The sequence below is a fragment of the Phyllobates terribilis genome, unplaced genomic scaffold (assembly GCF_046119375.1).
Source record: "Phyllobates terribilis strain yellow unplaced genomic scaffold, ASM4611937v1 Scaffold_1__5_contigs__length_1240528914, whole genome shotgun sequence".
Lineage (NCBI taxonomy): Eukaryota > Metazoa > Chordata > Amphibia > Anura > Dendrobatidae > Phyllobates > Phyllobates terribilis.
The window spans coordinates 754,453,634-754,467,290 of record NW_027362761.1 but is presented as its reverse complement, the minus strand read 5'-3'; the positions used below and the strand labels follow the sequence as shown (position 1 = coordinate 754,467,290).

The window sequence follows — 13,657 nt, the reverse complement described above, 5'->3', positions numbered from 1 at the left end:
AGCCAAATACTTGGTGACACAAATATATATATATATTAATGTCAGTTGTATAATAGAACTATTAAAGACTGAGGCACCTACAGAAAGGATATAGACCAATTAATATTAAAAGTATGAGCCATAGCATAGTGTATAATATGAAAGTCACTGTGGACATGGATAGCACACAATCAGCCTGTCTCTATGAGCAGTATTTGGGTAGATAATATAACCCTACAGATGAAGAAATATTGCACCCGTACCCATAATGGACCCAGTCACGGCCACCAGATAGTCTTGGGGCAGTGTGGGGCGCTCTCACCATACACGCCATGGGTAAGCTCAGCATTGTGCTTTGACCATTATTGAATTCTCATCTGTATAGGTCCTGTCATGGGTATTGTTTGAGTTTTACTTTACCTTGTATAATAATATGTGATGTTGGGGTGATACATACCAATTTATTAACATTGCCATTCATTATACCCTACATTTGTTTGTATACACTTTTTACATATATAAGCCCAAGTGATAACGTTCCCATAGGTGATACTGTATATGGATAGGTCTACCTCTTCCTCCTATACTAGATCTCACTGATATGTCATCTAACTATTAATGTGTCTTAATAAAAAACAAGGCTTTTATTCTATTTGGCGGTTTATGGTTACTCCATTTTTCCTTTTTTGCTCTTGGTCTATAGGAGTACTCCACCCCCTATTTGTCTTATTATTTCGGGGGAACTTTACATTTCTCATAGTTCCTAGCCACATTAATATATGATATGCTCAGGGGTGTGGCCTGGCCATGAAGCAGAGCAGACGCACTTAGAGAGAGCTTGTGCTTTCCAGAGCCCTTACAGCAAAGCATTAGCCAGCACAATCAGATCCCAGCCTCTACATGAGAAGAAAATCCGGTCTCAGCTCCCAGGCACCATGGGAGCTCATCTCTGGACCCAATGACCCTGGCATCACTCGGTATTTATCAGTCTCAGGCTGCGCGGGAAAACAGATCACACGTGCAGATATGGCTGCTGCTGAAGCCAGATTATCACGTGGAGGCCGCACTCCGGGGAGACAGACACAGGGAAGGGGGGAGGCAGTTCAAGTGGCATCCGGTGTTAGTGACAGTGGAAATGCAGGTCCCACCCCTCCCCCTCCAAGTCTACTCAGTTAACCCATTCCTCTACCCCAACTGAATCTCTGAGGTGTGCAGGAGCAACAAGCAGCACAGTTCTGGGACCCCTTGCATCTGACTCTGACAATGGAGTGACTGAGAATAGCAGTATGATTACCCAGGATGGCCCTGGGACCCTTATTAGCTTTGCAAACCTCGGGGATCCCTCACTCCTGACTATGAAAGCTGGGGAATTATGGGCCCATTTAAATGCTATCCCCACTAAGACCGATATGGAGGGTTATATCCAGCGATTGGAGGCCGTATGCAAGGGGGAAATTGGCTCCCTCAAAGAGGATGTTTCTAATATAAACTCTGTCGTCACTGCACTTGAAGCTAAAGTGGATGAACTATCTACCCAGCTCCACACCCAGCAGCATATTTTGGATCAGCACTCCCAGAATTTTTATCTAGTTCTGGATATGCGGAGAAGACTCCGAAAACAGAAATCGTAGAAACAACATTAGACTCCGAGGTCTCCCGGAGTCGGTGGCTCCACGGGACCTGAATTCAGCCCTACACCACCTTTTCAACTCATTGCTAAGTAGATCCACGGAGGAACATTTCAAGCTGGACAGAGCTCACCGATCCCTGGGCCCCAAACACCCTGACCCATCTAGACCTAGAGACGTCATTTGCAGGATCCACTTCTTCCAAATTAAAGAAGACATTATGCGTAAAGCTAGAGAGAACGATGCCATAGACTTTAATGGCACAAATATTCAACTTCTAGTGGACCTCTCCCCTATAACTCTGGCTAAAAGAAGGGCTCTCCGACCTCTTTTGGAGGCTCTGCGTGCAATGAACATTACTTACAAATGGGGATACCCCTTTCAGCTTCATGCTTGTGGGGACACTGGCACGGTGACCCTGAGATCGCCATTGGATCTTCTGGATTTTTCATCATCTCTGGGGTTGCCACCAGTCACCCTGGGAGAGTGGCCCCGTTTATCCTCTTTTGGGTTCGGAGGAGCAAGGAGAGGTGGAAGAGTGACAATGGGAACTGAGAGGAAGAGGAGAAGATACCCACGCAGTGACTTCACTGGTCCCTCTGGTGACTGCTGAGCCTTAGGAGTCTGTCCTATCGTAGTCACTCGCTCTCTCCACTGTCTTTTTCCTCATATTGGAGTTTATTAATTTTAACATTAGTAGATTTCTTATGCGGGGCTTTGCAGTTCTTGGGTGGAACCTCACTATGCATTGCATTGGCTTATGTCTAGAAAATAGCCCACAGGGATTTCCACCACCTTTTAGTTGCCTCTGGTTTTATGTAGTGTTAAAGGGAATTTGGATAAGTCAGGGGCACTGGATTTGTTTAGTTGCATAAATTAATTAACAATGTATAATTAATTTGCTGTGTGGGCCTGGCTGATTGCTCGTGTTTTAGGGTACAGTCACCTCCCAAACTAGAATGTGACACTAGATTTCTCTGTTTAATCTTAGTCCATAGGGGTAGCTACCTGTGGTCTAATAAGACGGAATTTCTTTCTCGGTCTGAACCTTTTATTCATATTCTGCCCTTTCTAATCTTCCTACTGATATTTCTTCCATTTCTTCTTTCTTAAGGGCTTACTCTTCTAAATCCAATACCTCTTTCCCTCATACCACCACTCGGTCCCATCACTGATTCTTGTATTAATTCACGATGTCCACTTTGAAACTTTGCTCTCTGAACATTAGAGGGTTTAATACCCCAGAAAAACGCTCACAGGTACTTTACCATATGCATAAGAAACGGGTTCATATATTACTTCTTCAGGAGACACACTTTAGGTCAGATCGGATACCATCACTCAACCATAAATATTATTCACATTGGTTCCATAGCAGTAACCCAGACTCAAAATCTAAAGAGGTCAGTATTGCCCTACACAAGTCGCTACAGGCTCAAGTACTTGCCTCTAAACCTGATACGCAAGTAAGGTATTTGTTCCTAAAGATTAAAATTATCAGAGATGTATTTACCATCACTAACTTTTATCTCCCTAACCAGGATCAGATTAGAACTTGTAAAGCATACTTAGGCGACCTTGCAGCATTCGCCGAGGGTGCGGTAATAGTCAGAGGAAACCTCAATTTCACGCTGGATCGGGTCCTGGACTCATCTACGGGTAGGTCGGCCGTCCCCCCTTCCCAGTTGGAGAGCCTGAGAGCTAAACTAACGGAATCTAGATTGGTCGATGTTTGGAGACTGACCCACCCCTCCACACGTGACTATACTTTTTACTCCACGGTACATGATTCATATAGCAGAATAGATTATTTTTTAATTAGTCACAGACTGCTCTCGTTTCACCCGTTGACACAAATTGACACAATGATTTGGTCAGACCATGCCCCGGATTTACTATCCTTGACATTACCAGAACTCTCATCGAGCGAGTAGACTTGGTCCTTGCACTCGGGGCTTCTTAAAGATCCCACTTGCCAAGAGGCAATCAGGACAGCCATCTCAGATTTCTCCAATAATCATAAAGATGACCCCACAGCTTTGCCATTTCAGTGGAAGGCCGTAAAGGGAGTCATACGGGGAGTACTCATCCAACAAGGGGCACGATTGAAGAAGGATAGGGCTTCTGCCATTACTAATCTGCTGATGCATATTCAGGCTTTAGAGTTGGATCAAAAAAGATCACATAATCCACAGGTCATGATTGGTCTGTTGAAAGCTAGAACCGACTTGAGCTCATTGCAAGATACAGCAACAGCGAGACAGCAAGACCGCTTCTGTAGATATCTATATGAATACTCAGACAAGCCTGGTAGAGCTTTAGCACGATTTTTACATCCTCGAATTCCTACTACATATATACCCATCATTAAATCTAAATCAGGTAAATCTCATTCCCCTCTGGAGATTGCAGACTCATTTAGGGATTATTACAACTCCCTTTACAACCTTAGGCTGCGTTCACACATTGCGTATTTCCCTGCGTTTTTTTACGCTGCGTATTTTCCTGCTTTTTTTTACCTGCGTTTTTTTACGCAGGTAAAAAAAGCACCTCCATTCACACACTGTGTAAAAAAGCGCAGCAAAAAACGCAGTGTGAAATGAAGTGTGACATGTGTAATGTATGTGTCTGTGTGTCCTGTGCGTCTATGTGTCGTGTGTGTGAGTGTCCCCCTAGCAATGTATGTACAGACAGCTTCTGGCTGCAGTATATACACTGCTTTAAAAGAAATAAGCTATGGATACTCACCTATCCGATGGATGGGAGAGGCGTCCGCTCCGGTCCCGCGGCTTCCAGCATCTGCCGTGAAGCGATCAGCTGACTGTCACGTGACCGGCTTGTAAATCAGCTGACCGGAAGCCGGTTACAACCCGGTTAGCTTACAGCTGATCACTTCACCGGCAGATGCTGGAAGCGCGGGACCGGACCGGACGTTTCTCCCATCCATCGGATAGGTGAGTATCCATAGTTTCTCCTGCGTCTCCATAAAAAAGCGCTGGAATTACGCAGTGTGTGAACACCGCTGCGTAATTCCATCGCTTATAATGGGCACAATAGGAGAAAGCGCAGGACGCAGCTGTGTAAAGAACTGACATGTCAATTCTTTACGCAGCTGCACTTTCACGCTGCGTAAAATCACACAGTGTCTGAACGGCAAAGTGAATTTCCCATTCACTTTGCTGGCAGACACAAGGCACATTGCGTATTTTGAAAAAGCGCGCGCAAAAAAGCGCGCGAAAATACGCAATGTGTGAACGCAGCCTTAGGGGACCTTTGGCAGACATGGCCGTGTCCGACTTCCAGGAAAGAGTGGATGTAAATTGCACTCTGATTCCCCCTCTGCCATCTGAGGAAGTGGTGGCCCTTGAGACCCCGTTCTCGGAACAGGAGGTACTGGATACGGTCAAGTCATTGGCAAATGGCAAAAGCCCCAGCCCGGATGGATTCCCGGCTAATTTTTATAAATTATTTGCCCCAAATTTAGTATCATTTATGACGAAGCTCTTTAATTCCATCTCTGAGAATTGCCATTTTGCACCTCAAACCTTAGCTGCCACGATTGTCATTATTCCCAAACCAGGAAAGGACCCCTTGGTATGTGCAAATTATCGGCCTCTCTCTCTAATTAACGTAGATGTAAAAGTATATGCCAAAGCAATTGCAAACAGATTAAGCTCTCTACTTCCTAGCTCTATTCATGGAGATCAGACTGGATTTGTACACGCAGAGAGGCTAGAGATAATACTATAAAAACATTGCTCCTTACCTCCCATATGCGTAAACATAAGATCCCAGCATGTCTATTATCTATTGATGCAGAAAAGGCATTTGATCGCTTGGGGTGGAGCTTTCTGAGGTCTGCCTTGACACAACTTGGGTTGAGTCCAGACATGCTGGGTAGGATTATGGCACTATATCGGGGTCCCACAGCCCGACTTAAAGTTAATGGTATTTTCTCATCCCCTTTTCATATAGCTAATGGCACAAGACAGGGGTGCCCTCTTTCTCCCTTACTCTACATCATTGCAATGGAGCATCTAGCGGTAGCTCTGAGGAATGCATCAGATATCAGAGGCGTCAATGTTGGTCAGAATCATTTCAAATTGTCCATCTATGCAGATGACCTTTTGATTTACATCACTAATCCGACCATTGCCTTCCCAGTGCTGATGAGAGAGTTCCAACGGTTTGGAGAAGTATCTAATTTTAAAGTTAACTATTCCAAGACAGAGGCCCTAAATATATCTCTCCCTGACGATTTAGTTCGGAGACTTCAAACTTCCTTCCCATTTAAATGGGAGGATAAAGCAATAAAGTACCTGGGAGTTTGGATCCCCAGAGATGGGGTAGACCTGATTTCATTGAACTATGTCCCACTTTTACACAAAACGTTTTTGGATCTTAAAAAAATACAGTAGACCTCAGCTTTCATGGTTCGGCCATATAAACGTTATTAAAATGGATATTCTCCCTCATTTCCTTTATCTTTTTCAAACTGCCCCAATAGCAATACCTGATTATTTCTTTAATCGTTTACAATCTGCTATCAATAGTTTTGTTTGAGGCGCTCGTAGACCCCGAACTAGGCTCTCGGTTTTGACTAGATCCAAGACACAGGGGGGCACAGGTCTCCATAATTTCAAACGATACTATCAAGCTATTCTCTTGTCCAGATTGGTTGATTGGAGATAGAATGACTTCCACAAACAGTGGATGACTATAGAAAAACTCCTCTCCCCTGGCTCTCTATATTGGGCACCATGGTGTGGTGCCAATTCTAGGCCCCCGATCTCAGACTTTCCACCACTTACGCAGATAGTGCTGAGATTTTGGGATAGAAATCGGGGGAAACTGAAACTCAGTAATACACCGTGCAGACTGAGCCCCCTCTTCAACAACATTGATTTCCCCCCAGCGGTGGATAGGACTACGTTTTTATGTTGGAGGTCTGATGACCGGGTGAGATTGGGACAGGTGGCGGACAGGCTCTCTGGGCTCTCCGATGTGGGGGAGTTAGGGGACATATGCCATGGCAGGTCACGGTCTTGGCTTGAATTCACCCAGTTGAAGGACTTCCTCTCAGGTATTTCTTTTAACAGATCGACCCGATTTGAGTCCTTGATGCTGTCTACTGAGGGCCCTACCCACACAGTCTCCTTGCTTTATAATTTGATCCTGGAAACAGTATCTATTGACACCCCTAGCTTTATTACAGCATGGGAGAGAGACTTGCAGACTACCCTCTTTGAAGCTGATTGCTTGAAGATCTTTACCCTTACACACAAGATCTCTGTCTCTTGCAGATCACAAAAGAAAAATGATAAAATTTTAACACGTTGGTATAGGTGTCCTGTGCCTCTCCATAAATTCAATCCTGCAATCCCGAATACATGCTGGAGATGCGACAATGAGGAAGGGTCTATGCTTCATATATGATGGTCTTGTAGGCTTCTGCGTCCATTTTGGGGTGCGGTTTTTAATGCCTTTCGCTTGATGACGGGTGTCCACTGTGAACCATCCCCTCAAATTATTATTATTATTAAATATTTATATAGCGCCATTAGGTTCCATGGCGCTTTACAAGTGTAGGGGCAGACAGGACACGAACATGCAACATCAAACGAGGCGCAATGGTACAATAAGGCAGGGGGTCCTGTCCACGAGGGCTCACAGTCTATAGGGGGTGAGTAGGGAGACAGGAGGAAGGGGAGAGGAGAGGGTGAGATGGTGTAGCGGATGGGTCTCAGTGTGGGCTGTAGGCCTGAAGGAAGAGGTGGGTCTTTAGGTTTTTCTTGAAGGTTCCCAGGGTAGGGGAGTGTCGGATGTGATGGGGGAGAGAGTTCCAGAGTATGGCGGATGACCGAGAGAAGTCTTGTAGGCGGTTGTGGGAGGAGGAAATGAGAGGGGAGAAGTTCTTGAGAGGAGCGAAGATCGCGCGGGGGGACATATCTGGAAACCAGGTCGGAGATGTAGGGAGGGGAAAGGTTAAATATGGCCTTGATAGGGTTAGGGTTTTGAACCATGATCTCAGGGCAATAGGGAGCCAGTGAAGAGCTTGGCAGAGGGGGGAGGCGGGGGTGAAACGGGGAGATAGGTGGATGAGTCGGGCAGCAGAATTGAGGATGGTGCGGAGAAGTGCGAGGGAGGAAGCGGGGAGGCCAGTGAGCAGGGGGTTGCAGTAGTCGAGACGGGAGATGATGAGGGCGTGGATTAGCGTTTTTGCCGAGTCCTGGTCAAGGAACGAGCGGATTAGGGCAATGTTCCTCAGTTGGAGTTGGCAGGCGGTGGCGAGGGCTTCGATGTGGGGCTAGAAGGAGAGGGAGGAGTCGAGGATTACCCCGAGGCACTTGGCGTGGGAGTCGGGTTAGAGGGTGCAGTCGTTGATTGTGATGGATAAGTTGTGGAGCTGGGGAGAGCGGTTGGGGGGGGAAGACGATTATCTCGGTCTTGTCCATGGTGAGTGATGAATCGGGCGGAGAAAAAGGATGAGATGGCGGATAGGCATTGGGGAATTTTGGATACTAGGGCGGAAATGTCGGGGCCAGACAGGTAGAGCTGGGTGTAGAGGTGGTATTGGAGGCCGTGGGATACGATGAGTTTCCCCAGGCCGAGGGTGTATGCGGAGCAGAGTAGTGGTCCCAGGACTGAGCCTTGGGGAACTCCAACAGAAAGGGGGTGGGGCGAGGATGAGGTGTGGGAGTGGGTGACGCTGAAAGTCCGGTCCGTTAGGTAGGAGGAGATCCAAATTGCCCTCCTTTCATTGATTCCTGGGTCTATAACAACCATAAAGAAAGGAATTCTGAGATTCTGCTTAGTGGCGGCCAGAACAATTATCCCCCGATACTGGAGAGCGGTGAGGGTTCCATCTGCGGCCGAGTGGGTGTCCGAAATGGATAGATTTGGCCGCATGGAGTCAATGATGGCTCAAGATAGCGACTCTGTGACCGTTCAGGGCCAAATATGGTTCCTTTTGGGAGACATTCAAGGTGAGCTTAAGACTTTCGAGACTGGTTAAGTGAGTCCTCATAACCTCCATATAAGGTAATTGGGACCGAGGATGGTTTAGTCCCCTCCCCCCCCTTTTCCCCACTTCCAATCCCTTTGTCTCTATTTACTTTTCTTTCTCTTTTCCTGACTTTATCTCTTCTTCACTGTCCTTTTCCTACACCATTTAAGAATGTTTAGTTTAAAATTTACTAAGTGGTGTTTGGGCAAGATGAGTCCAATCTGAGATATCTTGGACTACAAGTTTGATTGTTTCTTCATAAAGTTGCATTATACCTGAATGGTAATTCATATGTATACTATTTTTCTTGATTATTTTTCCTGATTGCTGTATCTTATCTTTGACAAAATTTTAATAAATATATTTACAGAAAAAAAAAAAATATTATATTATATTATATATATATATATATATTATGCTATTTGAATATTTGGTTAAATGTGACATGGTTTCTGCAATCTATTACAGCCGAATTTACATCCCAAACACCAAACAGCGCTTCTTCCCTTCAGGGCCTGGCTGTGCAGCAGACAGCAGTTATTGGCCACATATGGGATATTGCCATGTTTGGGAGAAATTGTGTAATGCTTCGTAGTGTCCATTTCACCCTATTATCACTTGTAAAAGTTAAAAATTTGCAGCTAAAGCAATATTAAGCTAAAAATTGGCTCTGTCTCTAGAGGGTTAAATCTCGGACTTTGACGTTCAGTATATAGATGAGCTTCCCAAGAGTACCAAGATGGCAGCGACAGGGGTCTTCTGCACACCCCCTGCAGTCATAGTAACACATTAGCACCCCGCACCGGCTGTGACATCAGTGAAATGCCGCCATCAATAGTATTTAAAAGGTTCATAGCCGCAGCTGTTAAGAGTCAGATGCTGATTATGTAACATAGCTGACATCAGTCACATGTAGAGGGAGCTCAGCTCCTGGGCCTCCTCCACATGTACTCACTCCAGTATAGACGTATAGTTATGCCCACCGGCATGAAGGGGTTAATGCAACGATAAATTTATAACAATCCATGTTTTTACAGAAATGGCAAGGTAGAGTAAATTTAAGTTTTCTACCAGCACTTATAGAGGTATTCTCACTTTAGACATTTATAGCACAGCCACAGACCAGCATGAGAATCGGGGTCCTGTACCCTCCATTCATAGATGCTGCAGCAGCGGACAGGACAAGGCGATGAGGGACTCCATGCCTCCAGATGTATACATGTTCAACTTCTCTGACCCACACCAAAAAGACACGTATGACAGATCCTGTGTAAATACCTATTTAAATGGATTATCTCATTAGTGAGAACGACAGTAAGAATGCCACCCCCAAAGCAATTAGCTGATCTCCCCTAGTCCTGCTTCCAGGGAAAATCATAGCCATCCGGACATTTCTTCACCAGTGGTAATGCAATATTATATATTCAGAGAAATGGTGTCGGTATAATCCAAGGACAGCTTGAGTCCACAGAATAGGAGTCACTCCCACAGAGTTTAGGCTTAAAGGGGTTACCGTGGCTTAAAGGGGTCCCGGTTATTCGGGACTTTTTTTTTTCATGTGGCTAAGAACTGATAGGCAGGTAGTTTCTAACATGCCTATTCTGCCCAGCGCCAGCTCAGAAACATCACGGACCGCTCCTGCCGGCGATTCGGCTGCTTCATGACAACAGAGCAGCTCTTTCTCTTCCAGGATGTTCTGTCGACAGGGTGTGACTGCCGGAATTATTCTGATAGAATCACACCCCTATGACTGAATACAAGCAGGTAAGACAAAGGATATATAATGTTATAAAATCATTGTACTACCACCGGTTTTCATGAAAACAGCTTGCTAGTGTTGCACATTGCATCACTAACGCCGCTATGGGGGCAGTGTACATAGTAGGACGTGACAGGTTCCCTTTAAAGAGGAGTCCAAAGTGGAAGACCTCTCCCCCTTCCTCTGTAATGTCCACATGCTATAATAGGGAATATAGATGAGGCTGTCTTCTAAAGAAAACCCCTTTAACTGGATGCATCACATGCTTGTAATCATTGTACCAAACCCATTGCAGAGAGCTCTATACAGGAAGGAAAATCTATGCTACCTCCACAATCAGTGCTGTGTCCACAGTTGGGCTCATAAATATTGTCACATGCCTGCTGCAGCCATAATGGTACCAGCCTGGAGATGAGTATATGGAGCTTGTAATCTATGTGGGGAATGTTGTAACTGAGAAGGGGCTGTCCAGTGGCAGAGAACCCCTTTAGGCTGGTGCCTGTCCAGGGGCAGAGAACCCCTTTAGGCTGGTGCCTGTCCAGGGGCAGAGAACCCCTTTAGGCTGGTGCCTGTCCAGGGGCAGAGAACCCCTTTAGGCTGGTGCCTGTCCAGGGGCAGAGAACCCCTTTAGGCTGGTGCCTGTCCAGGGGCAGAGAACCCCTTTAGGCTGGTGCCTGTCCAGGGGCAGAGAACCCCTTTAGGCTGGTGCCTGTCCAGGGGCAGAGAACCCCTTTAGGCTGGTGCCTGTCCAGGGGCAGAGAACCCCTTTAGGCTGGTGCCTGTCCAGGGGCAGAGAACCCCTTTAGGCTGGTGCCTGTCCAGGGGCAGAGAACCCCTTTAGGCTGGTGCCTGTCCAGGGGCAGAGAACCCCTTTAGGCTGGTGTCTGTCCAGGGGCAGAGAACCCCTTTAGGCTGGTGTCTGTCCAGGGGCAGAGAACCCCTTTAGGCTGGTGTCTGTCCAGGGGCAGAGAACCCCTTTAGGCTGGTGTCTGTCCAGGGGCAGAGAACCCCTTTAGGCTGGTGTCTGTCCAGGGGCAGAGAACCCCTTTAGGCTGGTGTCTGTCCAGGGGCAGAGAACCCCTTTAGGCTGGTGTCTGTCCAGTGGCAGAGAACCCCTTTAGGCTGGTGTCTGTCCAGGGGCAGAGAACCCCTTTAGGCTGGTGTCTGTCCAGGGGCAGAGAACCCCTTTAGGCTGGTGTCTGTCCAGGGGCAGAGAACCCCTTTAGGCTGGTGTCTGTCCAGGGGCAGAGAACCCCTTTAGGCTGGTGTCTGTCCAGTGGCAGAGAACCCCTTTAGGCTGGTGTCTGTCCAGGGGCAGAGAACCCCTTTAGGCTGGTGTCTGTCCAGGGGCAGAGAACCCCTTTAGGCTGGTGTCTGTCCAGTGGCAGAGAACCCCTTTAGGCTGGTGTCTGTCCAGTGGCAGAGAACCCCTTTAGGCTGGTGTCTGTCCAGTGGCAGAGAACCCCTTTAGGCTGGTGTCTGTCCAGTGGCAGAGAACCCCTTTAGGCTGGTGTCTGTCCAGTGGCAGAGAACCCCTTTAGGCTGGTGTCTGTCCAGTGGCAGAGAACCCCTTTAGGCTGGTGTCTGTCCAGTGGCAGAGAACCCCTTTAGGCTGGTGTCTGTCCAGTGGCAGAGAACCCCTTTAGGCTGGTGTCTGTCCAGTGGCAGAGAACCCCTTTAGGCTGGTGTCTGTCCAGTGGCAGAGAACCCCTTTAGGCTGGTGTCTGTCCAGTGGCAGAGAACCCCTTTAGGCTGGTGTCTGTCCAGTGGCAGAGAACCCCTTTAGGCTGGTGTCTGTCCAGTGGCAGAGAACCCCTTTAGGCTGGTGTCTGTCCAGTGGCAGAGAACCCCTTTAGGCTGGTGTCTGTCCAGTGGCAGAGAACCCCTTTAGGCTGGTGTCTGTCCAGTGGCAGAGAACCCCTTTAGGCTGGTGTCTGTCCAGTGGCAGAGAACCCCTTTAGGCTGGTGTCTGTCCAGTGGCAGAGAACCCCTTTAGGCTGGTGTCTGTCCAGTGGCAGAGAACCCCTTTAGGCTGGTGTCTGTCCAGTGGCAGAGAACCCCTTTAGGCTGGTGTCTGTCCACTGGCAGAGAACCCCTTTAGGCTGGGTCTGTCCACTGGCAGAGAACCCCTTTAGGCTGGGTCTGTCCACTGGCAGAGAACCCCTTTAGGCCGGGTCTGTCCAGTAGTGGAGAAACCCCTTTCATATCACCAGCATTTATACTGGGCTGGACACTGGCGGCCATTATTCCCCGCTCCTAGTAGTTGCTCTATAAGAAGGCCTTGTAGCGGTATCACCGGCCTCCATTATTACCTTGAACTCTTCAGACTGGCCGCCCTCTCTCATGGCCTGTATTATATATATAAATCCACTGCGCCAGGAATACAACCTCCGAGCAGCTCGCTCTCGCCAGATGAAGACTGAGCATGCGTAGATGACGTCACCAGACTCCGTCTCCTCATTGCTGGCTTGTGTTCAAGGGTGAAACGCAATGATCGCCGGGAGCCTGAGCAGGCGCAGCAGTTACAGACGTGCCGAACTGCAGATGTGTAATGTCAGGGGCGGCAGCAGTTCTTCCCTGAGCGGCCATTTTCCTTATTCAGTCTGTATAAGTGGCTCGTTATGACGCAGGGCAGTGTTGTGACTAAACTCCTTGCTCCTTGAGGACCAGCTACAGGCTTATTAGTAGGACAGGTGGATTCAGTGGCGGGAAAGTGAACGAGTTGTAAAAGATAAGAAAGGTGAACAACAGCTCATAAATCCCTCCTTCCTTCATAAGAAGCCCCTCATATAGCCTGAAGAACATGTCTACTCAGGGAAGAACCATGCACATCCGTACCGGCGGGGTCTGCTCCAATATTCTGCAATCATTGTGATGGCGGTCTGCCGATAGGTGGCCATGACAGCCGGGGGTCCTGAAAGCACTCGCCGTCCGTGGTGGTACCTCTGGGGCTTCATAGGAAACCAGAACTTTTACTATATATCTATATGGGGAATAAAGAAATGAAAAAAAATGTTTTTAACCCTTACTTACCGGTGACGTATTAGTACGCATATTTGCGTACTGCCCGTTCAGTGAGGGCTGCTGCGCTGAGCCCTCACTGAACGGAGCACATGTCAGCTGATTCTTACAGCTGACATGTGCCCGCAACAGCAGCGAGTGGAATCGCGATCCACCCGCGGCTGTTAACATGTTAAATGCCGCTGTCAATCTCCGACAGCGGCATTTAACGCGCGCTTCCAGGTAGCGCGTCATAAGCCCCGCCCACCGGCGACCCCGTCACGT

At 47.7% G+C, this 13,657-nt stretch overlaps 1 protein-coding gene across 4 annotated transcripts in view; it reads right to left on the bottom strand.

The window, feature by feature from the left end:
• The window catches only part of LOC141149559 (uncharacterized), a 145,647-nt gene extending 132,804 nt beyond the window's left edge, over positions 1–12,843 (bottom strand). For 2 of the 4 annotated variants that reach the window (XR_012245865.1, XM_073636904.1), the window contains exon 1: positions 12,685–12,843. Coding sequence is in view for 3 of the 4 variants with exons in the window: in XM_073636904.1 (XP_073493005.1) it covers positions 12,685–12,717 (33 nt within the window). In the remaining variant the exon portion in view is untranslated. The remainder of the gene's footprint in view (positions 1–12,684) is intronic. The other 2 variants (XM_073636903.1, XM_073636905.1) reach the window with 1 other exon arrangement.
• Between the last annotated feature and the right edge of the window lie 814 nt (positions 12,844–13,657).